At 39.5% G+C, this 26,975-nt stretch overlaps 1 protein-coding gene across 3 annotated transcripts in view; it reads left to right on the forward strand.

Moving 5' to 3' along the window:
- The window catches only part of ZC3H14 (zinc finger CCCH-type containing 14), a 54,320-nt gene continuing 27,345 nt past the window's right edge, over positions 1–26,975 (forward strand). For 2 of the 3 annotated variants that reach the window (XM_077910291.1, XM_077910293.1), the window contains exons 1-7: positions 11,289–11,403; positions 13,454–13,494; positions 14,389–14,584; positions 15,152–15,581; positions 16,525–16,685; positions 17,064–17,164; positions 19,564–19,719. In XM_077910291.1, coding sequence (XP_077766417.1) covers positions 11,312–11,403; positions 13,454–13,494; positions 14,389–14,584; positions 15,152–15,581; positions 16,525–16,685; positions 17,064–17,164; positions 19,564–19,719 — 1,177 coding nt within the window. In that variant the 5' untranslated portion in view covers positions 11,289–11,311. Of the gene's footprint in view, positions 161–581; positions 625–11,288; positions 11,404–13,453; positions 13,495–14,388; positions 14,585–15,151; positions 15,582–16,524; positions 16,686–17,063; positions 17,165–19,563; positions 19,720–26,975 lie in introns of those variants that run through there. The other variant, XM_077910292.1, reaches the window with a different exon arrangement.

Consider the following 26,975-nt stretch of genomic DNA (forward strand, 5'->3'; position numbering starts at 1 on the left):
GGCTGGCGGGTGGCGGCTGCGGCGGCGGCGGCGGCGGCGGCGGAGCTGCGGACCGGGAGCCGGCGCGGGGCCCTGGGCAAGCCAAGCGCCGTGCAGTGCTGAGCCCGCCGGCCGCCGGGGAGCCATGGAAATCGGCACCGAGATCAGCCGCAAGATCCGGGTGAGGCCCGTGTCAGGCGGGGGCGGGAAGCCGGGCCTCAGCGGGCGGCCGGGCGCGCGGTTGTCAGGAGTAACGGGGACTGCGGGCCCGGCCTGGGCGCCGCGGCCTAGTGCTGCGCCGCCGGGGGCTGTGGGGCCGCCGCGGCCTCGGCGAACGGGCTCCTCCGCGGCCTGGGCCGCCTGGGGCCTCGGGCCTGTGGCGGACGCGGCCCCCGAGAGCGCTGTGGAGGAAGCGGCCGCGAGCCGGAGGAGGCGTGGGGCGGCGGGCGGGGGGCGCCGCGGGGCGGGGGGAGGGGCGGGGGGAGGGGAGGGCCCGGGCGCCTCCCCGCCCCCACCGGGGCTGCCTTACGGGGCCGCCTTACGGGGCCGCCTGGTTGTCCGCCTTTCTCACAAGCGTGTTTGCCTTTCTGCTCTTCCCTCAGAGTGCCATTAAGGGGAAATTGCAAGAATTAGGAGCTTATGTTGGTAAGTTTTATTTTTTATTGTTGTTGTTTTCAGCCTAAGAGAATTTAGAGTTTGCTGCTGAGTGAATTTTAGAAAAAAATTTTTTTCCTCCTACGTACTTTTGACTTTTTTTTTAAAAGATATTTATTTACTTATTTATTTATTTTATTTATGAGAGAGAGAGAGGGCGCGCACAAGCAGGGGGAGGGGCAGAGGGAGAAGCAGACTCCTCGCGGAGCAGGGAGGCGGATGCGGGGCTTGATCCCAAGAGCCTGGGGTCACCATCTGAGCCGAAGGCAGATGCTTAATCGACTGAGCCACCCAGGCGCCCCCGTACTTTTGGTTTTTGAAGGGACCCCCCCGTTGTATTAATTAATTAATTTTTTCCCCGTTGTATTTAAAGTCTGATTCTCTGCGGTTCTTTCTCTTAACCGTCTTTTCTTGAAAGCTCTATACGTAATCTTGGTTGTTTGATATTTTAGTTTCTGTGTTTTTCCCCCCCAGAACCGCCTTTTAATAACGGTGTTTTATAAACCTTGCTTAGCTTCCTCAGTTGAGGCTCTCTCCTATTTTCCATACTGTTGATCAGATTCTTACTGTTTTTCTTATTCTTCCTGTTTTCATCTTGATTTTCTTGTTTCAGAATTGTTATTTTGCATATGAATGGTTTCTGGCTTTTGCCTCTGTCCTGGTTCAGTGAGTTTTATTTTTAAATGTCTATCCCCCTCCCCCCCCCTTTTTCTTACCACCCACAGTAATGTGTTCTCTTTCTCTTTATTTTTTTGTGACTTGCAACTTGAGTATTTACTTTGGGTCAGGCACAGTGCTTAACCATTGTCTTTGTGTTAGATCATGATAATAGGAGAACAGGGAAGGTAAGTGGTAATACCCCTACTTGCATAAGCAAGGAAACCAGCTTTGAGTGCTGACGTGACCTATGTTTTACGGATTGAGATCTGGGTCTGTTTAACTCCAAAGCTGGTGTCTCCTGTAAAAATAATAGCTGTTTATTATTATTTATTTATTTATTTTAAATTTTTATTTATTTATGATAGAGAGAGAGAGAGAGGCAGAGACACAGGCAGAGGGAGAAGCAGGCTCCACGCACTGTGAGCCCCATGTGGGACTCGATCCCGGGTCTCCAGGATTGCGCCCTGGGCCAGAGGCAGGCAGTAAACCTGCTGCGCCACCCAGGGATCCCCAATAGCTACTATTTAAACAGTGGTTCTATTTTAAAACTTTTTTTTTTTTTTTTAAGATTTTATTTCTTCATGAGAGACACACAGCACGAGAGAGAGGCAGACACACAGGCAGAGGGAGAAGCAGGTTCCATGCAGGGAGCCAGACATGGGACTTGATCCCCGGTCTCCAGGGTCACAACCCGGGCCGAAGGCGGCACTAAACCTCTGAGCCACCCGGGCTACCCTAAACAGTGGTTCTCAAGGTGTGAGAGACCAAGGGTCTCTGAAGTCAAAACTGTTTTCATATTAATACTGATAGGGGGATCCCTGGGTAGCTCAGCGGTTTCGCGCCTGCCTTTGGCCCAGGGCGCGATCCTGGAGTCCCGGGATCGAGTCCCATGTCAGGCTCCCGGCATGGAGCCTGCTTCTCCCTCTGCCTGTGTCTCTGCCTATCTCTCTCTCTCTATCATGAATAAATAAATAAATCTTTAAAAAAAAATACTGATAGGGTGCTTGCCATTTTCACTGTGCTGGCATTTGGATTGTGCAAAAGCAGTGGTGAGTTAAACTGGTGGTCCATTGGTCTGAACTGAGGCCTCACACCAAACTCAATGAGAAATAATATTTATCACCCCTCCACTGGGAATTTTTTCTAAAAGCCAGTTTCATTTAAGAATGTAATTAGTGAGACAGTAAGAATGCTTTTAAAATTTTGACCCTTGGCTACATATTTTTAGGGTATGATGTGAGAAAATAGGAATTACTCATAAAGTACTTATATTATGCTGTATATTAAAAACAGATTGGATTTTCTGAAGGGGAAGGATTTGTGTGATTTGAATTAGCTACCTTTGGGGATGCCTGGGTGGCTCTGTGGTTGAATGTCTACCTTTGGCTCAGGGCGTTTTCCTGGAGTCCCAGGATCGAGTCCCACATTGGGCTCCCCACATGGAGCCTGCTTCTCCCTCTGCCTGTGTCTCTGCCTCTCTCTCTGTGTGTCTCATGAATAAATAAATTTAAAAAAAATTAAAAAAATGAATTAGCCACCTTTTTCATGGAACATCTTTTTCACCTATGACTTACAAGCAAATTGGGTATTTGGCAGGCATCTTCTTGAAGGTGAACAAAGGAAAAGAAATGATACATTTGTTACTAATGACAAAAGAGCTTTCAAATGAAAATTAGAATTTTGAAAAGTTTGTCTGCCTTAGTGAACTTTAAAGCTTCCCAGTGCTTAAAAGAATTTCTGATAACCTTAACAAATGATTCTTTTGTATTTTGTAATGAATTGTATATCAACATGTCAGTGATTTGTATAGCTCCCTCAACTAGTATTTTTTCAAATGACCATGATGTTACAAAATTATTCAAGAGAAAAAGATTCATTAAAAGTAGAGGATGGATCTGGGCTTCCCAGGTGGCTCAACGGTTTAGCACCACCTTCAGCCCAGGGCATGATCTTGGAGACCTGGGATCCAGTGCCACGTTGGGTTCCCAGCTTGGAGCCTGCTTCTCCCTCTGCTTGTGTCTCTGCATCCCTCTGTGTCTTTTATGGATAAATTAAAACAAATTTTTTTTAAAGATTTTATTTATTCATGATAGAGAGGCAGAGACACAGGCAGAGGGAGAAGCAGGCTCCACGCTGGGAGCCTGACACGGGACTTGATCCCGGGACTCCAGGATCATGCCCTGGGCCAAAGCAGGCACCGAACCACTGAGCCACCCAGGGATCCCCAATAAATAAAAATCTTTATTTATTTTTTTTTAAGATTTTTTTTTTTAAATTTATTTATTCAGAGAGAGAGAGAGAGAGACTGAGAGGCAGAGAGGCAGAGACACAGGCAGAGGGAGAAGTGGGCTCCATGCAGGGAGCCAGACGCGGGACTCGATCCTGGGTCTTCAGGATCACACCCCGGTAGGTGGCGCTAAACTGCTGTGCCACTGGGGCTGCCCTAAATAAAAATCTTAAAAAAATAAAAAAAAAAAAGAGGATGGAGCAATGGATTTTCATGTAACAATTACAAAAAGGTTATTGATAGAGTTTTAGTTTCCATATTGTTGCTAACCTTTAAGAAACTACTACTTGTTGAGTTTTGGTGTAGTATCACAGAAGAATGTCCATTGTATTTGTAAAGGCTATTAAAGCACAATTGACCCTTGAACAATTTAGGGGTTAGGGCTGATGGATTACCACTCCCCCCCCCCCAAGCACAGTTGAAGATACAACTTTTGACTTCCTAATAGCCTACTGTTGATCAGAAGTCTTACTGGTAACATAAAGTTAACACACTTTTTTTTTTTTAAGATTTTATTTATTTATTCATAGAGACAGAGAGAGGCAGAGGAGAAGCAGGCATCATACAGAGAGAGCCTGATGTGGGACTCGATCCAGGGTCTCCAGGATCACACCCTGGGCTGCAGGCGGTGCCAAACCGCTGCGCCACCAGGGCTGCCTTAACACACATTTTGTATGTTGTGTGTATTCTGTAATATATTTTTACAAAAAGTAAGCAAGAGAAAAGAAAGCACAAATGTCATAAGGAGAAAAAAATGTTTTATATATACGTATATATAAAACCCAGTTATAATTGGGGCAGTTCAAACTCATGTTTAAGGGTCAGCTACATTTCCTTTTCCTTTTTTTTTTTTTTTTTTAATATTATTTATTCATGAGAGACACAGAGAGAGAGGGAGGCAGAGACACAGGCAGAGGGAGAAGCAGGCTCCATGCAGGGAGCCCGATGCGGGACTTGATCCTGGGCCTCAGGATCAGGCCCTGGGCCGAAGGTGGTGCTAAACCGCTGAGCCACCTGGGCTGCCCCTACATTTCCAACTATGTAGTTTTGAGGCCAGATTTTCTTCATATTCTTCAATTAGAACAGCATATCATAAAAGGTTAAGTGCAGAAACAAATTGGAATACAGTTGTCTTTTTAAAAACTAGGTATTAAGAAATAAAAATAGAACTATTTTTGCATTAATTTTTTTGGAAAACTTAATTATATAATTTAATTTTTTTTTTTTTAGATTTTATTTATTCATGAGAGACACCGAGAGAAAGAGGCAAAGACACAGGCAGAGGGAGAAGCAGGCTCCATGCAGGGAGCCCGATATGAGACTCCATCATGGGACTCCAGGATTACGCCGTGGGCCGAAGGCAGGCGCTCAACTGCTGAGCCACCCAGGTGTCCCAGCTTAGTTATTTTATGTTATAAAAGATGGTTAATTGGGTGGCTCAGCGGTTGAGCACCTGCCTTCGGCCCAGGGTGTAGTCCTGGAGTCCCTGGATCCAGTGTCTGCCTGTGTCTCTGCCTCTCTCTCTCTCTCTCTCTCTCTCTCTCGAATGAATAAATCTTTAAAAATAATTTAAAAGCTGGTAATTATATCATATAAATGGGTTTATTAATGTGATAGGTGTGTTACTTTAAGACTTTTTTAAATTCTCAGTTTTTCTAAAATAGTAATTACTAACAGATAATTCACATAAATAAAAGTTCTTTGGGGTTATCAGTGTTTGTTTTTTTTTAAATTTTATTTTATTTTTTGAGAGAGCGCCCACATGCCTGCTTGTGCATGCAAGCTGGGAAAGGAGCAGAGGGGGAGAGAGTATCCCAAGTACTCAGCATGGAGCCCAGTAAGGGGCTCCATCTCAGGGTATTGAGATCATGACCTAAGCCAAAATTAAGAGTTGGAAGTTTTAACTGACTGAGCCACCCAGGCACCCCAGTTCACCAATAATTCCTAAGAGCATAAAGGGAACTCCCAATAGTTTGAGACTTATTAGTTTATTACATGCTGGGCACGTTTTATGAATCATTTGTTGTCAAGATTGTTCTAACTTTAACAGATGTGACCATTGAAGCTCAGAAGTAAAGATCAAGCTGAACCAGGATTGGTTGATTCTTTTACTTGTTCAGCACTTAATGGATACCAGCTATGTGTCAGGAACTTGTTTTGGTTAAAAAAGAAATCTACAGAAAACCTAGCATAAACTTTCTTAGTTCTAGCACATGAAAGCACAAACACATTAAAGGTTAATGGAGTCTAATTTCAATCTTATTGATGATTTCTATCATTTATCAAACATCTCAGACCAAGGATTTTGAGCCTGTAATTTTTTTTTTTTTTTTTTTAAGGTTTTATATATTCCTGAGAGACAGAGAGAGGCAGAAACATAGGCAGAGGGAGAAGCAGGCTCCCCCTAAGGAGCCTGATGCGGGACTGGATCCTGTACTCCCTAAGCCGAAGATAGACGCTCAGCCACTGAGCCACCCAGGCGTCCCTTGAGCCTGTAATTATAGCAAAAATATAGAATTTGTGATTTTCAGAATATTTTCATGTAGTTCCATTTGTTCCTGAACACTGCGCTAAGTGGAAATGGCAGGTAGTATTACAATCCTTTTACAACTAAAAAAAATGGAGTCTTGGGAGTATCAGAGCTGGTCAATAGCAGATTCAAGACCAAAGAACTCAGGTCTTCTGTGTCTCTGATGCTAACAAAGGTAAAGGAGACACTCCTGTATGCTCTTCTGGAACTCCACTGAAGTCTGTTCCAGTGATCGACATTAGCTTTGTAATGTGGGTCTGCTGCTTGACTGGACATTTCTTGGGCAGAGACTTAATATTTGTTATGTCCCAGTGACCTAGCAGAAGGCACGATTTTTTTTTAATTAAGTAGAAAAGCGAGTTACCATTAGAGTGTTTGAAATAAAAGTATACATTGTGAGTTTAGGTTTACAATTAGTTACTTAATTGTATGTATATTCATCATTGTCCATCTGGAAAGGGTGACTTGCTAATCTAATCCCTTTTTTTGCTTAGAAAAGAGTCCTAGAAACCTTTAAGGTTATGGAAGCAATCCTTTAATATTTGAGTATTAATCTTCAAGGTATTGGGTGGGATACAAAGGCAAACAACTCTTAAGAGTGATAACTACTCATTCGTATGTTTAAAATGGAGCACTTTAGTGGGAAGGCGATTACAATTTAGAATAGTCTTTCATTCATATGTTATTTTTTATTTTAAATTTTTTTTTAGTATAGTTAACAATTTCATTCATGTTTTAGAAGCCTGAGCTTGCATAAACCTCCAAAACGCTTTTCCCCTAGTTCACAGATTCCAAATAATTTGAGAAATCCGAAGTCTGTGGAAATGTATCACAAACACGTTGATTTTTCATTAGATTCTTAATTTCTGTTTTGTGTACTGAGAAAACAGTATGAATTTCTCATGGTTTTGGTGAGATATAATTAATATATTAACATTGGTGTATTAAACTGTGTTTAAAGTGTACAGTTTCCTGTGTCTTCACAAATACCACACAGTAGTCAAACTAATGAACATATTCACTCCCAGAAGTTCCCTGGGGCTCCTTTGTATCCCTCCTTCCCCTGCCTTGACCTTGTACTCATGTTGGATGTTAGAAAATGCCACTGATCTCACACTGAATGTTAGAAAATGCAAACTAATAGGTAGTGACAGGAAAGCACATTTTCATCTTAGACATTGTGAGGGAGAAAAATTTGTGAAGGCTGGCAAAGCATTCTGACTTTTCTTGTTGACTTTCCCTGGGTTATCAGTGGTAGTCTGTAGTACGTAGGTACACTTTGTATAAAGTGTATAAGTGTATAAGCTACCAGGCTTATTTTATTGCAGTTACCAGAAAAAATTGGAACCTTTTGTTACTCTACAAAGAAAATAAATGATTGACTTCTTGTTGTCACTTATATTCCCTCATATCATATTGTATGATTTATATTTTTTAAAAAGATTTTACTTATGAGAGAGAGAGAGAGGCAGAGACACAGGCAGAGGGAGATGCAGGCTCCTTGCCTGACATGGGACTCGATCCCGGGTCTCCAGGATCACGCCCTGGGCTGAAGGTGGCGCTAAACTGCTGAGCCACCCAGGCTGCCCATATTGCAGGATTTCATTAAATATTCAGATTTCTCCAACAAAACAAAAATGCAGCCAACTGAATAGAAGATACCTGTGAAAGGTACATCTGATAAGGGGGTTCATATTCAGAATGTATAAAAAAAATTTCCACAACTCAACACCAAAAAAAAAATTAAAAGGTAGAAGACCTGAATAGACATTTTTCCAAAGAAGACCTACAGATGGCCAGCAGACACATGAAAAGATACTAATCTCACTAATCCTGAGGGAACTACAAACCAGAATCACAGATATCACTTTACACTTATGAAAATGGCTAGAATCAAAGAGCCCGGACCTTGGCGAAAATGCAGAGAAAGGGCAGCCTGGGTGGCTCAGCGGTTTAGTACCGCCTTCAGTCCAGGGCCTGATCCTGAAGACCTAGGATCAAGTCCCACGTCAGGCTCCCTGCATGGAGCCTGCTTCTCCCTCTGCCTGTGTCTCTGTCTCTGTCTCTTTCTCTCTCTCCTCTCTGTGTTTTTCATGAATAAATAAATAAAATCATTTTAAAAAAATGCAGAGAAAAAGGAACCTTTAGGTGCTATTGGTGGAAATGCAGCATGGTACAGCTGGTATGGAAAACAGTAGGGAGAGTCCTCAAAAAATCAGAAATAGAAGTACCATATCCAATAATTCCACTGTTGGGTATTTACCCAAAGAGAACAGAACCACTGATTCGAAAAGATAACATGCACTGCTGTATTATATTGCAGCATTATTTACAATAGCCAAAATATGGGAGAGTATATGTATATACTGTATATATCTGTGTATGTTTATAGTTTCATGGCTTATACTCAGCCATGAAAAAAATGAGGTCCTAAAACAACATGGATAGATCTAGAGTATATGCTAAGTGAAATAAGTCACACAGAAAGACAAATACCATAGGATTTCGCTTACATGTGGAATCTAAAAAACAATGAATGGGTGCCTGGCTGACTAGTTGGTAGAGCATGTGACTCTTGATCTAAGGGTCATGAGTTGAAGCCCCACGTTGGGCGTAGAGATTACTTAAATAAAAAATAAAATCAGGGCAGCCCGGGTGGCTCGGCGGTTTAGCACTGCCTTCAGCCCAGGGCGTGATCCTGGAGACCCGGAATCGAGTCCCATGTCAGGTTCCCTGCATGGAGCCTGCTTCTTCCTCTGCCTGTGTCTCTGCCTCTCTCTCTCTCCTCTCTGTTTCTTATGAATAAATAAATAAAATCTTAAAAATAAAATGATTTTAGAAAGCCAACTTAGACTCTTTATATACACAGGACAAGTTGGTGGTTGCCCGAGGGGAGGTAGGTGAGGCATAGGTGAACTAGGTAAGATTAAGAGGTACAAATGTCTAGTTATAAAATAAGTCACAGATGAAAAGTACAGTACAGGGGGTATAGTCAGTACTGTAATAACATTATATAGTGACAGTTGATGATTGCAGTTACTGTGGTGAGTACTGAGTAACATAGGGTGTCCAGTACTGTGTTGTATACCTGAAAGTAATAGAGTATTATATGTTGATTATACCTCATTAAAATAAATGAAAAGCATTGATGTCTTTTTTTAAAAATATTTTATTTATTTATTTATTTTATTTTTGATAGAGAGAGAGAGAGAGGCACAGACATAGGCAGAGGGAGAAGCAGGCTCCATGCACCGGGAGCCCGACATGGGATTCGATCCCGGGTCTCCAGGATCGCACCCTGGGCCAAAGGCAGGCACTAAACCGCTGCGCCACCCAGGGATCCCTCTTTTTTTTTTTTTTTTTTTTTTTTTTTAAGATTTTATTTATTCATGAGAGACAGAGAGAGAGAGAGAGAGAGAGGCAGAGGGAGAAGCAGGCTCCATGCAGGAAGCCCAATGTGGGACTCGATCCCAGGACTCTAGGATCACGCCCTGGGCCGAAGGCAGGCGCTAAACCGCTGAGCCAGCCAGGGATCCCCAAAAGCATTGATGTCTTAATCCAATGTTCTAATTTATTTGAAGTGCAGCTTGGACATAAGCAGATTTTTTAAAGCTTCCCAGCAGATTCTAATGTGCAGCTAAATTTGAGACTCTCTCTCTCTTTTTTTTTTTTCTTTTTTTTTTTTTTAAGGATTTTGTTTATTTATTCATGAGAGATACAGAGAGAGAGGCAGAGGCAGAGGCAGGCTCCATGCAGGGAGCCCGATGTGGGAGTCGATCCGGGGTCTCTGGGATCAGGCCCTGGGCTGAAGGCGGCGCTAAGCTGCTGAGCCACCGGGGCTGCCCGAGAAGCTCTCCTTTGTAACAGCTGCTTAGCTTACCTGCACATTATTATACTGGAAATTGGGAAAACTTCAGTCTGTTGAGATTTGTTTTTTCTTAGCACTTGTGGTGGCTGGGTGTGTTTGATGAGTCAGAGTGGCTGGTTTACTTTGTGAATAATTTTCTCTCTTTACTCCAGTGCACCCTATAAATATTAGCATTTTCTAGATCTGTCGTGAAGTAAAGCAGAATAGCTTGCACAGCCCATAGCACCTGCATTGTGTGTTGTTTTTTTTTTTTTTTAACCAAATAATTGTAATGTTTGGGTAGGATTGCCACCTAGACTTCTAAAATTTCTTTACAACATTTTTTATTAGTATAAAATTGCAAGAGATCTAAATGTCCATTGACATAAAATGATAAATCAATTGTATATTAATACTATTTGAGCAGTAAAAAAACTTAGATTTCTCTCTTTCCATTTGTAGATTGGGCTTTCTGAGTGTATTTGTCCTTTTCTTGACCTGGAGTTTTGATAATTCTCCTTGAAACAAATGGCTGATAGTACTTTTTTTTTTTGTCTGATAGTACTTCTGAAATGAACCTTTCTGCCTACTTAGAAATATGAATATTTAAAGTATTAAATCTGAAAGAAATTTTTTTTTTGATGGGGTTAAGAGTTCTTGATAAATGGCTTTTGCTTCCTAGTGTGGTGGTTTTGTTTTTGTTTTGTTTTGTTTTTTTTTTTTGTCCTATACCTCACCTTCATAATCATTGTGAAGGAGTGTATGAGGATAAAACAGTGAATGAAGTTGAAATTGTTTAAATTTACGATTAGATTTTTTAAATGATGTGGAGTTTTTGGGTGGTTTTAGTTTATTTGCTGTTGGTACAAATTCGTTACCTGAGATAATAGAAATCTGTCTTTACTGAGGATAAGATATTCTCTTGAGAAATGAATATCAGTTTAATCATAGACAACCACAAAACTAGATAAAACGCAATTGTTATTCTTGAATATCCTTATACCTTCTGGAAGCTTCTCTGAAATTAATGAGCATTATTAAAAAATCAAAAGGAAATGAATACACTCTCAAGTTTGAACTGTAATTCAGAATATCTGGTTTTATAAGTACTTGTTAGTTGTTCCTAATTCCCATCCTTTTAGTAATTGAAATACCTATGGAATGAAGAGGAAAAAAGCTATACTTTCTTGTCCAATATAATTCTAGTAGAGCTGAGATACTAATTTTTAGAGCTATATGTATATTTTCAAGTACATTAACTTTTAAGTGGAAGACAGTATTGAGGAAAACAAAAAAGAAAAAAGTTTTTATATACTTTTCCTTTTAACTAGATGAAGAACTTCCTGATTACATTATGGTGATGGTGGCCAACAAGAAAAGTCAGGACCAAATGACAGAGGACCTGTCCCTGTTTCTAGGGAACAACACAATTCGATTCACCGTATGGTACGTTTCTGAATTTTTACCCCTTAGACCAAAGTTTGGCACAAGTCAGAGTAGGTATTCTGTCTGAAAAGAGATTCTTGACCAGAGAGGCAGATTCACTGAGGAGAGGAAGATAGCCATGAGAGCACAGCTTCTGAGCTAGGCTGCTGAGGTTGAATCCTGGATCTGCCTCTTGCCTTGGTTCTTCCATTTGTAAAATGGGATTAATAAATTCTCTTTATAGGATTGTTGTAAGGATTAAATGAAATAATATGTGTAATATACCTGTGCCTGGCCCATAGTAAGTCCTTAGTCTGTGTTAACTGTGTAGTTTTTATGTTTCTTTTGGAAACTTTGGCATATTATTTCTTTCCCCCAACCAGAACCAGTTCATGTATTTTGAGGGCTGAGTTGACTTCCTATGTTGCTTTCTGCAGCAGTTAACTTTTAGGGGGCAGAGTTTTTGGACAAAATTTCAAATCATTGTTAAAAGTTTGGAACTTCCTGAACTTTAGAATTTTAAAAAGACGGTTTTATGTTCAAGTACAATCCATGTTATAATTTTTCGTGTTCTTTTTCAAACCATACATGCCTTTATTTGGGAATACCTGACTACAAGGATAAGATTCAATTTACGAAGGCAGGTTTGAGGTAGAGTGCGGGTCTGGGGAGGGTAATGATGTGGCTGAGAAGAGATCAGGAAGTACTTCTATAAACACCCTCCCTCTGGGAACCGCCAATTAGAGCACAGGTTGATAATGGAGCAAAGTTGAGTGAGCAGAGGGGCATGCTTGCTTTGAAAGGCAAGAGACTGGGAGAGGTGATAGAGGAGGCATTAAGGAGGGATATGAAACTGGTTTAACTTCTTGCTCTTATTTATTTATTTTTTAAAGATTTTATTTATTTATTCATGACAAACAGAGATAGAGAGGTAGAGAATCAGGCTCCATGCAGAGAATGTGACGTGGGACTCGACCTCGGGTCTCCAGGATCATCACGCTCTGGGCCGAAGGTGGTGCTAAACCGCTAAGTCACCCGGGCTGCCCAACTTCTTGCTCTTAAACTAAAGTTTGTCTTAAAGGTGTTTTTGCCCCTGTGGGCTACCATATGCTTTAAAAGTCTTGTAAAGTTTTCTTGAAATACCACAAAGAATTTTCTGTTTATATTACACAGTTTTCTATGACATTCAGTGCAGTGGTTGATCTCAAATGTTTTGGTACATCCACTACTGTAGCGTGAGTGCCCTAACCCACTCCTTACACTTAGTCCCCAGAATTTACAAAAAAAAAAAAAAAAAGAGAGAGAGACTGGTCCTTTTGACTGGAGAAGTTATCATGAGTATTTTTTTTTTTTTTTCTTAAGTCTTCTGCAGTCCAGGTATTTGTTTTGTCTCATATACATGATTTATGACTTTTGGTTCAACTTTGGGATCGCTTTGGTTTGAGTCCCACTAACCATACTATGGGAGATTGAGAGATACTTTCTTAGATAGATAACTTGATGCTTGGGACAAATTTATTACATAAAGGACTAGGTGAATTTGAATTTAAAATCAAATTAACTCAACTTTCTTATCTTGCTATAAATTCCTTAAGGTGTGCTGATGCAAGTGATGGTGTGTCTGTTTGGGGATTTTATTTCCCTTGTTAGGTGTTCATTGACACCACCCTGAAATGTACTATTATGATTGTTTGGAGTCCTGCAATAATTGTGTCCAAGTCCTGTAATAATTGTGTGACAGTAGCATGTGACTGGGTTCTGGGTGAAACATAATGAGATAGGTATTCTGGTATTATTTTTATGGAAGGTACATGTTGAAGGTAATGAAGACGTACGATTTTTTATTGATGAAGACGTACGATTTTTTATTGGTTTCTATAGTAGTCATGTAAGCCTTTTTTAAAAATGTGGCACTTCTTTAATTATTATAGTATTTGTTCATTAAGTACCATTTAGTACCATTTATCAATATTTATATCTGAAGATTCTGTAATGTCATCAGATTTCAAGTGACAGTTGAAATAAAATCTTTTCTAGATGAAGATTTAATTTTTTCTTTTTTTTCTTTCAGGCTTCATGGTGTATTAGATAAACTTCGCTCTGTTACAACTGGTAAGAGTCATTAAAATGTTTGTGTTTGTGGAATTTACTATAGCATTTTCTTTCTAAATCTATTTATAGTGCTTTGGGAAAAAGTCCATATATTTGAAAATAATAGGTTTTTGCACTTTCTTAGAAAGCATATAAATTATGAATTCAAGAGAAACAGATTTAACGTAATTTATTTATTCTAAAGATTTATTTATTTATTTATTCATGAGGAACACAGAGAGAGAGAGAGACAGACAGGCAGAGGGAGAAGCAGGCTCTATGCAAGGAGCCCGATGTGGGACTCGATCCCCTGTCTCCAGGATCACACCCTGGGCTGCAGGTGGCGCTAAACCGCTGCGCCACCAGGGCTGCCGGATTTAACATAATTTAAAAATAATTTAAACAAGGGAAGGGAAATTCTGCAATTTATCCTAAGGAAATAATTGTAAATGTACAGTGATTTAGCTTCAAGGATGTTTTAATATTTTATTTATTTACTTAGTTTTAAAGTTAGTTTATTTGTTTGAAAAAAAGAGAGTGCATATACATAAGCATGTGGGGGGAGTGCCCAGGGATAGAGAGGATCTCAAGTAGACTCCATGGTGAGCACAGAGCCTGACATAGGGCTCCATCCTAGTGCCCATGAGATCACCACATGAGCTGAAATCACAAATCAGTCACTCAACTGACTGAGCCACCCAGGGGCCCCAAGGATGTTTAAATATTTTATAATGGAAAATTACTTAAAAGTTCAGTAATAATAAATTGAATTATTATATTAGCTACATAAGGAGTAATATTCAGCCATTAAAAGTGTTATGGAAGAACACATAATGCTTTTAAATTGGTGATAAAGAGGGGGAAGGTTCAAAGTAATAAAAATAGCTTAAAAGGATCATGTGTTTTTCTTTCCAGACCCTTCTAGTCTAAAGTCTTCTGATACCAACATCTTTGATAATAACGTGTCTTCAAACAAGAGCAGTTTCAGTCGGGGAGATGAGAGAAGGCATGAAGCTGCAGTGCCACCTCTTGCGGTTGCTAGCACTAGACCTGAAAAACGAGACTCCAGGGTTTCTACTAGCTCACAGGAGCAGAAAACCACTAATGTCAGGTAAGAGTCCTATGTAGACCTGCTGTGCATAGATAGGTGTGTGTATGTGACCTTGACATTAGTTTTTATATCTTTAAATTTCTGTTTTCAGAAATTTGGGGGCATATTAAGGTGGTCATGAGCAAATTTTTTGAATAAAATGTGATAAGACTGAAGTATGATTATCTCTTACCTCATATAGTAAATCAAAATTTTTGTTTATTTGTGTATTTTTATTTTTTAAAGACTTTATTTATTTATTCATGAGAGACACAGAGATAGAGGCAGAGACAGAGGCAGAGACATTGGCAGAGGGAGAAGCAGGCTCCATGCAGGAAGCCTGATGTGGGACTTGATCCCGGGACTCTGGGCTCATGCTCTGAGCCAAAGGCAGGCGCTAAACCGCTGCGCCACCCAGGGATCCCTAAATCAAAGTTTTTAAAAAGAATATAATTTTAAAGTAGTTTTTAATGGAATACATAAAAGGAGTGTCTAAACTTTTTCATTAAAATTTAAGTAAATTCTTTAAAGATACTGATCTAAGTTGGTTATAGTTTTGTGTGTGTATGTGTGTGTGTTTTTAAATAGACAGACTTATGATGATGGAGCTGCAACCCGGTTAATGTCAACTGTGAAGCCTCTGAGGGAACCAGCACCCTCTGAAGATGTGATTGATATTAAGCCAGAACCAGATGATCTCATTGATGAAGACCTCAATTTTGTGCAGGAGAATCCATTATCTCAGAAAAAACCTACAGTGACACTTACATATGGTTCTTCTCGCCCTTCTATTGAAATTTATCGACCACCTGCAAGTCGAAATGCAGATAGTGGTGCTCATTTAAACAGGTTGCAATTTCAGCAGCAGCAAAACAGTATTCATGCTGCCAAGCAACCTGATATACAGAACAGCCGGGTATATGAAACAGGACGTTTGTGTGAACCAGAAGTGCTTAACAGCTTAGAAGATACTTACAGTCCTTTCTTCAGAAACAACTCAGAAAAAATGAGTATTGAGGTTTGTATATACTTTTTTTATTTTAAAAATTGTTAGTATTTTTTAAATTTTTATTTATTTATGATAGAGAGAGAGAGAGAGAGAGAGAGGCAGAGACATAGGCAGAGGGAGAAGCAGGCTCCATGCACCGGGAGCCCGACGTGGGATTCGATCCCAGGTCTCCAGGATCGCGCCCTGGGCCAAAGGCAGGCGCTAAACCACTATGCTACCCAGGGATCCCTTAAAAATTATTTTTTAAAGTAAGCTACGTGCCCAACACGGGGCTTGAACTTGCAACCTTGAAATCAAGAATCACGTGCTCTACTGACTGATTAGCCAGGTGCCTCTGTATATACTTTTAAATTCTGGCTTTTTGGGCTGGAAATTGGCACTTCTAGTACTAAATATATGTGAAATAACTAAACACATTTTTAAAAAATATTTTATTAAATTCGTAAGAGACACAGAGGCAGAGGGAGAAGCAGGCTCCATGCAGGGAGCTCCATGAACTTAAACACATATTGCAAGTTAACTTTAATTTCTGTGCTACTCAACATACTACACCAGATTTTCCACTCCATGACTGCCTTCTACCAATACTTTACATTTTGTTTTACTTTCCAGGATACCAACATTTGAGATAACTGTAACCTTACCTTATAATTTGGGGGGGATCTTAGGTCAATTTTAGATTTTCCATGAGAATTATTAGTAAACAACCAAATAATTACATTTTTTTAGTTTCCTCAACAGTGCTTTGTGCTGCTATTTATACGTGAATGTAAAGCACTAGTTTTTATTTTAATTAAAGATTGGCTATTAGGGATAATATATTTTTATAAGAAATCAGGAAATAGCTTGTGAATTCTTGATATGATTGACTTTTTCTTGGAAAAAAATATTGTGGTAGAACTTTGTTTTTTTTTTTTTGAGACTAGGTAAGCGTAAATTTATCTGATTGCAGGAAGAAAACTTTCGGAAGAGAAAGTTGCCTGTGGTAAGTTCAGTTGTTAAAGTAAAAAAGTTCAATCATGATGGAGAAGAGGAGGAGGAAGATGATGATTGTGGGTCTCGTACAGGAAGCATCTCCAGCAGTGTGTCAGTGCCAGCAAAGCCTGAAAGGAGGTACCTTCACCATTGTCTGTAAATCAATCTTTAATTGCCTGATGGAATCTTCTGGGTTTCTTGAAGAGGATATCATGAAAATAAAAATTTAATAGCGTTCAAGACTTTCCTGTTGGCTTTTGAGACACAGATTATTGAGAGAGAAATTGATTAAAATTGGATAAGACTGCAGAGAATACTAAAATCTGTAGTATGGGGGGCAGGGGTGATCCAGATTCATTATTTAAAAAGTTAAAAGGTTTTAGTGTAATTGACATTTCCTAAAAACTACAGCTAGTCTGTTCAAAACCAAAGAGAAGGCTGTAAGGGCCTAATAGATGGCTAGCATGTAAAGAACTCAAATCTAAAATTTAATCAAAATACCTTTAATTTTTTTAGACCTTCACTTCCACCTTCTAAACAAGCTAACAAGAATCTAATTTTGAAGGCTATATCTGAAGCTCAAGAATCTGTAACAAAAACAACTAACTATTCTACAGGTAATGTAAATGTATTATGTTTACATTAAGTGAGTAAAGATTTTATTTATTCATGAGAGAGCGAGAGAGGCAGAGACACAGGCAGAGGGAGAAGCAGGCTCTCCCTGCAGGGAACCTGATTGTTGAACTCAATCCCGGGACCCTGGGATTGTGCCCTGACCCAAAGGCAGACACTCAGTCACTGAGCCACCCAGGCATCCCGAGTTTTCTTTTTCTTTTTTTTTTTTTTCTTTTTCTTTTTCTCTTCTCTTCTCTTTTCTTTTTTTTTAATAATTATAGTTGGAGACTTCAGAATTTCTCTCTCTTTTTTTTTAAAGATTTTATTTATTCATGAGAGAGACAGCGGCAGAGGGAGAAGCAGGTTCATGCAGGGAGCCTGATGTGGGACTCAGTCCCAGGTCTCCAGGATCACGCCCTGGGCTGAAGGCAGCGCTAAACCACTGAGCCACCTGGGCTGCCCTGTAGTCAACATTTGATAGGAACTTATGATATATAAAAAGGAGCGCAGTAGGATATTAAGAGGTCAGAATTAGAAAAAGTTAGCTAGTGCATGAGTAGGTTGGCTTCTTTGCTTTCAGTGGAACTGATTAGTGGAATATAAGGCAGAGAATTGACGCATTGGTGATGTTCCTACCCCAGTCCTAGTGGGAGTACTAAATTAATTTATGAGGGAATAAAAGAGGATTGCATGTTTTTAAAATCTATAATCTGACCTTACAGAAAGCTTGTTCTGAAATGCAAACTAAATGATGGGTGCCGATGGGTGCCATATTGTCATTAGGTTTTGTACTCTGCCCCATGTGCTATAGTCATTGTAAAACTTTCTGATGATTGGGGCCCCTTGGGTGGCTTAGTTGGTTAAGCATCTGCCTTTAGCTCAGGTCATGATTCCAGGGTCCTGGGTCAAGCCCCACATCTCACTCCCTGCTCACTGGGGAGCCTGCTTCTTCCTCTCCCTCTCCCTCTGCTGTTTAGCTCTATCTCTCTGTTAAATAAATAAATAAAAGCTTGTAAAAAAACTCAAACAAAAAAATATAATTGCCCACTCTTAAGTTTTTTTAGAAGATTATTTATTTATTGTTTAAAGATTTATGTATTCATGAGAGAGAGAGAGAGAGAGAGGGAGAGAGAGACACAGGCAAAAGGAGAAGCAGGCTCCTTGCAGGGAGCCCAGTGTGGGACTTGATCCCTGGACCCAGGATCACGGCCTGAGCTAAAGGCAGACGCTCAACCACTGAGCCACCCAGGCATCCCTAAAATTTTTCTTGTATTTTTGCTATGGGTTTGATGACTGTTCTTTTAGAATTTTTCTACTTTTTCATTCTGTTTTGTATCTCTTTTTGTGATCCCTTCCAAAAGTGAAGTAAATTGTAAGTTATCACTTTTTGAACCTCACAGGTATCTGTCCTCTTGCTTTTCTCATTTCTGACTTAATCTTTTTTTTTTCATTTCTGACTTAATCTTGAACATAAAATTAAACCGGTTTTAGCTTACAAGTATTGTCAAGTAAAAGCCAAAAACTAGAGCTAATCTATTTACATTTCATTTCTTTGTCCACAATATTGAGTGTTTTACAATGATGAGACTTTTTTAAAGATTTTATTTACTTATTCAATTAATTCATTTATTATATTTTTATTATTTATTTATTCATGAGAGACACAGAGGCAGAGACACAGGCAGAGGGAGAAGCAGACTTCCTATGGGGAGCCCATTGCGGCATTCAATCCCAGGACCCCAGGATTAAGGCCTGAGCCGAAGGCAGATGTCAACCACTGAGCCACCCACGTGCCCCACAATGATGAGAGTTGTAGAGAATTTTACTTGCTGAGTTTGAAATTTCCTGTTTTTATTTTTATTATTTTTTAATTTAAATTTTTATTTATTTAAGGATGGGGAGGGAGATGGATAAGCAGAGACTGTACTGAATGCAGAGCCTAATGTGGGAGCGGTCTCATGACCCTTATTAGATCATGACTTCAGCAGAAATGAAGAGTTAGATGTTTAACCAACTGAAACACCCAGGAGCTCCCGTTTTTAGAATTATGGGAGATTCCCCAAGTAGTTTTGAGAAACATCATTGAAGTTCATTCTTGAACTTTATTATGTAAATTATAACTTGAAGTTATTACAGGATCATGAAGCAAAATTTAAACTACATTTGGTTAAAAATAAATACATATGTGTGGCAGTATATTTATGGCTTGTTTAAAATATATAGATGAAGTCAGGTGTCTGTCTCTCTGGAATATTGTAAGAAAAAAGGTGTTATCTATGAACTGTTTCAAAATTTTCATATGTTCTAAACTCAAGGAGGCATTTATGTTTAATAGGACTTATCGTTCAGTTTTGATGTATTACTGAATCTGCATTTCGCATTTTTTTTTCCTTTTAAAAAGTCTCACAGAAACAGACCCTTCCAGTTGCTCCCAGAACTCGAACTTCTCAAGAAGAATTGCTGGCAGAAATGGTCCAAGGGCAAAGCAGGACCCCCAGAATAAGTCCCCCCATGAAAGAAGAGGAAACAAAGGGAGATAATATAGAAAAAAGCCAAGGTAATAATTTAAGTGATATGTCATTCTCTATTATACTTTTTTTATGAGGCATTAAATATTTGCCAGTGGGTGTGAAATGTTCTTTTTCTTTTCCTTTTTTTTAAAGATTTTATTTATTTATTCACGAAAGACACAGAGAAAGAAAGGCAGAGACGTAGGTAGAGAAAGAAGCAGGCTCTAGGCAGGGAGCCTGATTTGGGACTCGATCTGAGACCATGGGTCATGCCCTGAGGCAGGTGCTCAACCGCTAAGCCACCCAGGCATCCCAAAATGTTAGCTCTATGAGAAGAGTGCTTGTTAGGCCCAACAATAGAATGAGGAAGAATCATGAGGAAAGTCTGTGCCTACACATTTTAGAATTTTAAGCCTTTTTATTATGGAAATTTTCAGTGTTCTTAACAGTGGGAAGAATAGTGCAGTGAATTCCCAAGAACCCAGTTGCCTTAATTAGGAGTATTTTGCTGTCTTAAGGAAGTTCCTAGTTAGAGATACATAGATACTTCTTCCTCTTTTTTTTTTTTTTTAAATTAATCCTATCCCTGTTCTCTTGAACTTGCATCTTTAAACCTCCTTTCTTAGCATCTTGTCTTTCACCTGCCAGGATCTGCCTTATTGTCCCAAGTGGCCCTACTTTATTCTTTTGTTCCTGACAAACTGCAGTTAGCCTTGAGCTGATCTTTCTGCTTCTTTTCTCTCAACCCCCACGACCCTCCCCATTTCCAGTCTAAAATGTGACTCTGATCATGTGACTCCTTGAGAGCATTATGTTTCCACCTCATGCACTGTCTGGGATTGATGCCATCGGCATGGTCTTTTGGCAGTTTGGATGTCTGGTCTCTGGGCCCAGTCATTCTCCATTGCTCTCCAATCTCTTCTTCTGTTCCTGTCAGGAAAGGTCCTGGTTTTCTGTGTTTTCTACTGAGGTCTCCATTTAAAAACCCCGCCTGAACTGAATGCTTGTCATGTTATTCTGACTTACATTTTCTAATGCCGGCATACATTTTTTCATTCCTCCCTGTGTTTTTGAAGCTGTTCCAGGTTCATTTCAGATTTGTTTCATAAAGCCCTAGTGATTCCATTCTATGTTTGTCTTTTCATTCTCTTTTTAAAAAATCCCATGTCAGCATTATATGCAATTCCAGTAAACGATGGACCTGAGAATAGGAAAATTCCAAAACAGCCGATAGGTACAAACTAGAAAGTATAGGTGGGCCAGTTTGTGAATAGCAATTGGAAAGCATTTGAGCTTCAGTAAGGATAAGAATTGCAGTGTATTAAAGCTCATCTAACAGGTTTAAATCCATGATCTCATATTTTTTAAAAGTAAATCCTTAATTGGTCACTTTCTGTAAGATAATAGATACTAATTCATTGTCTTGAAAACTGGATGAATAAAATTATTGAGCATTTATATTATCTTTCTGTTAAAGAATGGTGTCCTTGTGTAACCAAATAGTATAGGAGTTAGCATTTGTTTTTGTAAATAGTTTTATTGGAACCAAGCCATGCTCATTCATGCATGTATTGTCTATGGTTGCTTTTGTACTGTATCCCCAGAGTTGAATAGCTGCAGCAGACCATATAGCCCCCACAACTTGAAATAGAAAACATTTACAATCCTTTATGTAGTCAGTGAGGAAAGATTTTTTTTTCGTTATTGTTTTTTTTGTTTGTAATAAACTGCCTAGCATGGAGCTTGAACACTTGACCCTGAGGTTGAGTCACAGTCTTCTGAGTGAATCAGCCAGGCACTACTTGGAAAACATTTTTTTTTTTTTTTTTAAAGATTTTATTTATTCATGAGAGACACACAGAAAGGCAGAGACACGGGCAGATGGAGAAGGAGGTTCCATGCAGGGAGCCTGACGTGGCACTGGATCCCAGGTCTCCCAAGATCACGCCCTGGGCTGAAGGTGGCGCCAAACTTCTGGGCCATTGGGGCTTCCCGGAAAACATTTTTTAAATTACTCCACCTAATAAGTGAAAACAGAATGATAGAATTATAGCTTTTTGGGCTTTTTTTTTTTCCTTCAGCTCAGTGAATTAATGAATCTAGGCACTAGATGATTGATGGCTACTTGAAAAGTGAAAAACAGCCATTTCATGCATCCAGATGAAAGAATAAAACTATCTTAGTCTTGGCAGAGGATTTGAACCTGAGTGATGAGTGAGGGGCTCTGATTCAGCAGTCAACTTGCAGGAAGTTCAGAGGCCAGAGGAATATGTTGGTTGTCACATCATGAATGTATAACTGGCAAAGAACAGTCTCTGGCACTCCATGTAGGTCAGACAGCCTGGGAATTCTAAATTAAGAGACAAAATAACAAGGTGCAAGGTTAAACTATAATGTCTAGAGATACACACTTGTGTGAAAAAGCCACAAAGGAATTTTAAGTTACCAAAAAAGGCATAAATGGGGTCAGCCCGGGTGGCTCAGCAGTTTAGTGCTGCCTTTGGCCCAGGACGTGATCCTGGAGGCCCAGGATCGAGTCCCATGTCGGACTCCCTGCATGGAGCCTGCCTTTCCCTCTGCCTGTGCCTCTGCCTCTGTGTGTGTGTGTGTGTGTGTGTGTCTCATTAATAAATAAATAAAATTTTTAAAAAAGGCATAAGTTACTTTAGGCGAGGACTGATGGAGATACAGAAAAGTTTCTGGGGTGGTTGGCACAGTTCTGTTTTCTCGACCTAGATGGTGGTTGCGAGGATGTTTTGCCTTATAAAATTCATTGAATTACTGTTTGTGTGGTTCTCTATATTACTATTTTGTTTTAAAGTAAAAGGTTAAAAATTTGAAATGGTAACAAGTACATCTGATGAGACTTAATATTCTCACTGAATTTACTCGCAACTGCAAAGTGACATTCTGCAGTGGTTAATTACCGTGCTCACTCACTGTTTTATATCTTTTGACTCGTTTTTAAAAATCAAATACTCACACATGTATTGGCATGAGTTGTTCTTTCATCTCCCTGGCCTCTGTATTTTTACGAGTCTACTGGCTCATGGTATTCATGCTATTTATGTTTTTTCTTGGCTTAGTTTGTCACCAGAAGTTTATTTTTGCTAATGTGTTCAAAGACTTAACAATAATTCTGGCTCTATTGATTCTCTTTTGATGTCTTGCTTTTCTGTTTCCTTGGTTTCTGGTATTTTTAATATATCCATCTATATTTTTAATTATTAATTTAGCTCAGTTTGTCCTGTCAAATGTAAGCATTTAAGCTGTAAATTTCTCTTGGTACCACTTTTGTTGCATATTACAAATTTTGATGTAGAATGTTTTCATTATCAATCTAAGTATCTTTAATTTCTGCTATGATCTTTGTCTTTGACTTGAGTTATTTGGAAATGTTTGTAACTGACATATATGGAAGATTTGTTTTTGTCTCTTATTCTGTACTCTTGACCTAATTGCATTGTGTCAGTGTGACCTGTGTAATACATGTTTTTTGAAAATTGTTAAGACTTAAGACATCAGTTTTGCACATCTTCCATGTGCATAATTGTTGGATTGGGGATTTTGCATTTCTTAGATAAAGCTCTGTGGTTATGTTGTTCAAATCTTGACCTACCTTACTGAGTTTTTGGTTTGCTTTAACTTAATAAGTGAGAGAAGATCTTGAGATTGTCCATTAGAATGATATATTTATCTTAATTTCTCTATATTTGTAGTATTTGTTTTCCATGCCTTTGTTGTCAGGTTTCTCTGCTCTTTTAATGCTTTGGACAGATATGTATCTTAAATACTATAAAGGTATGTTGTTGTTTTTATTTGTTTGTAAAGATTTTATTCCAGAGAGAGAGAGTGGTGGGGAGCTCAGGGAGCAGAGGGAGAGAGCACAAGCAGACTCCATGCTGAGCATGGAACCCAATGTGGGGCTTCATTCCAGGACCCTGAGATCATGACCTGAGCTGAAACCCAAGAGTCAGTCAGATGCTTAATCAACTGAACCACCTAAGCACCCCTAGATTGTTGTTGTTGTTGTTGTTTTTTTTAACCCAGTCTGAGTTGTCTTATTGGAAAGTTTAAGCCATTCATAGTTCTTAGAATTTTAGATGTTGTCGGACTGGTTTCTGTCATTTTATTGGCCTTTATTGGCCTCATATTTTGGCCTTTCATTGTTTTTTCCTCTTTTGCCTTTAAGATTCCTTAGTTACTATTGTTGATTGCCCCAGCTCTTTTTTTTCTTTACTAATTTGAACACTCCATTTCTGTTCATTCAGTGGTTAGCACTGAAATTTTACTGTGCCAATTTTTAAAAAATATTTTATTTATTCATGAGAGACAGAGAAAGAGGCAGAGACCTAGGCAGAGAGAGAAGCAGGTGCCATGCAGGGAGCCCGGTGTGGGACTCCATCCTGGGACTCCAGGATCATGCTCTGGGTCGAAGGCAGGTGCTCAACTGCTCAGCCACCCAGGCATCCCAGCTGTGCAGATTTAATTGCATATTCCAGAGGTTAATGTTCTGACCCCGTTTCCAAAGTAAATGCACTGCAGAATACCTTAGCTCCAGTCTTTACCCTTTTGGCTTACATTATGTTTCCAGTGTTTCATTTTAGTCTTTTAAAATATGTAAGTTGGGCACCATTATTATCCTTTTACCCAGGCAATATTTATTCTGATTTTACCTATATGTTTATCAGTTTTTGTTCTCAAATCTTGAATGTTATTTGGGCATCATCATCTTCTAATGTTTTGAAGTATTTTTGAAGTATATACTTTGGAAGTTTCTTTAAGAATAGGTCTGTTGCTTTAAATTTGCCGAGTCTGTTTATCTGTGTGTTTTTTCCTTCTTTGTGCAGTAATTTTGCTGGATAACAGTTATTTGTTCTCAACATTTTGTATGTACTATTCCATTGTCTTCTGGCTTCCATTATTGTTGAGTGGACTTCTGTCATTCTAATTGTCTGTCGTTCCTTTGTAGGTGATCTGTCCTTTCTCTGGCTGCTTTCAAGATCCTCTCTTTGTCTTTGATGTTCTGCAGTTTCACTACGATGTATCTAGGCATGGATTTCTTTCTGTTTTCCTATTTTGTATATTTTGTATAAAAAACATTTAAATAAAATATATTGTAAAATACATGTTCACTCTAGAAAATTGGAAAAACAAATCTTTGTAACGCTTGTTGATTACAAACTAATCAAATAGCATAGAAATTTTAAAAATAAAAAGTAGCATTCTTAATTCTTTTCCACCTTGGTTCTTTCCAGAGGCCTACCACTTATAAAAGCTTGTGTTTTTTCTTTGATTTTTCTCCATGTCTGTAATATGCTTTTATAATACTCTTTCTTCATTTGCTAAGTATAGGTGGTATCTTCTGTTTTTTTTTTTTTTTTTGCCACAGTATGTCAGATTTAACTCCCCCCCCCTTCCCTGCCTTTCAAGCCCATATAGTAAAGTCACTATTTTTGATTGATTTATTGGTTACTTTTGTCATTTTAAGTAATACATCTAAATGTTTTTTTGTGTGATTACTTTATTTCAGTATATTTTGTTCTTTTTCTTTCTTTTTTTTTAAAGATTTTATTTATTTATTCATGAGAGACACACAGAGAGAGGGGCAGAGACATAGGCAGAGGGAGAAGCAGGCTCCATGTAAGGAGCTCAATGTGGGACTTGATCCCAGATCTCCAGGATCATGCCCCAGGCTGAAGGCGGCACCAAACTGCTGAGCCACCCAGGCTGCCCCTTTGTTCTTTCTCTTTACTTATTTTTAGATTTTATTTATTTTAGAGAGCGTGCAAGCAGGGAGAGGGAGAGGGACAAGGAGAGTCCGTGCTGAGCTCAGAGTCCAACCCGGGGCTCAATCTCGTGACCCTGAGATTATGACCTGAGCTGAAATCAAAAGCTGGATGCTCAACCGACTGAGCTACTCAAGTACCCCTATTTCAGTATACTTTGACTTCCAAAAGATAAGGATATGTCCCTTTTTAAACTCTAATACATCCTTTTTTTTTTTTTTTTTTTAAAGATTTTATTCATGAGAGAGAGAGAGGCAGAGACATAGGCAGAGGGAGAAGCAGGCTCCATGCAGGGAGCCTGACGTGGGACTCATTCCTGGGTCCCTAGGATCACACCCTGAGCTGAAGGCAGCGCTAAACCGCTCAGCCACCTGGGCTGCCCTAATACATCTTATCTTTCTTTCTTTTTTTTTTTTTAATATATTTTTTTATTTATTTTTTATTTATTTATGATAGTCACACACAGAGAGAGAGAGAGGCAGGGGCATAGGCAGAGGGAGAAGCAGGCTCCACGCACCGGGAGCCCGATGTGGGATTTGATCCCGGGTCTCCAGGATCGGGCCCTGGGCCAAAGGCAGGCGCTAAACCGCTGCACCACCCAGGGATCCCGAATACATCTTTTCTCAACACACCTTCTAACCTGTGTCCTTTTTTGGGAAGGGGGGACAGAGAGGGGAGAGAATCTTTTTTTTTTTTTTTTTTAAGATTTTATTTATTCATGAGAGACCCAGAGAGAAGGCAGAGTTATAGGCAGAGGGAGAAGCAGGCTCCCTACAGGGAGCCCGATGTGGGACTTGATCCCAGAATTCCAGGACCACACCCTGAGCCAAAGGCAGATGCTCAACTAGTGAGCCACCCACGTGTCCTGGGAGAGAGAATCTTAAGCAAGCTCCATACCCAGCATAGTAAGGCTTAGTCTCATAACCTTGAGATGATGACCTGAGCTGAAATCAAGAGTCAGATGCTTAGCCAACTGAGCCATTCAGGCACCCTAAACTCTGTACTTTTATATTAGCAAGGATGATCAAATACACATTTTGTTCTCTTTTCCTTGTTAGGACTACTTTGCTTTATAAGTTGACTAAACGTTTAGAATCAATAAGCAGCATATTTACATTATTAAGACTATATAAATAGGGGCACCTGGATGGTGCAGTCAGTTAAGCATCCAACTCTTGATTTCCACTCAGGTCATGATCTCAGGTCATGCGATCAAGCCCTGCTTCGGGCTCCATGGTAGGCTTGGAGCCTGTTTAAGATTTTCTCTCCCATCTCCCTCTGCCCCTTTCTCTAAAACCCCCCACTTTCTCTAAATAAATTAAAAAGAATCATTTTTTTTTTTTTTTTAAAGACTCTCTAAATATTAGTCACTAGAGGGCCAGATTTACATTTTGATCTACAACTCTCTGTCGGGGGTTCCCTAGAGCTTAGTTTTTCCACTCTTGAATAATTTTTTGCTTTAAGTTCTCCCCCCCTCCCTTGTATTGCCTACCTTTATTATAGTCTAAAAATCT

The sequence above is a fragment of the Canis aureus genome, chromosome 9, assembly GCF_053574225.1.
Source record: "Canis aureus isolate CA01 chromosome 9, VMU_Caureus_v.1.0, whole genome shotgun sequence".
Taxonomy (NCBI): Eukaryota; Metazoa; Chordata; class Mammalia; order Carnivora; family Canidae; genus Canis; species Canis aureus.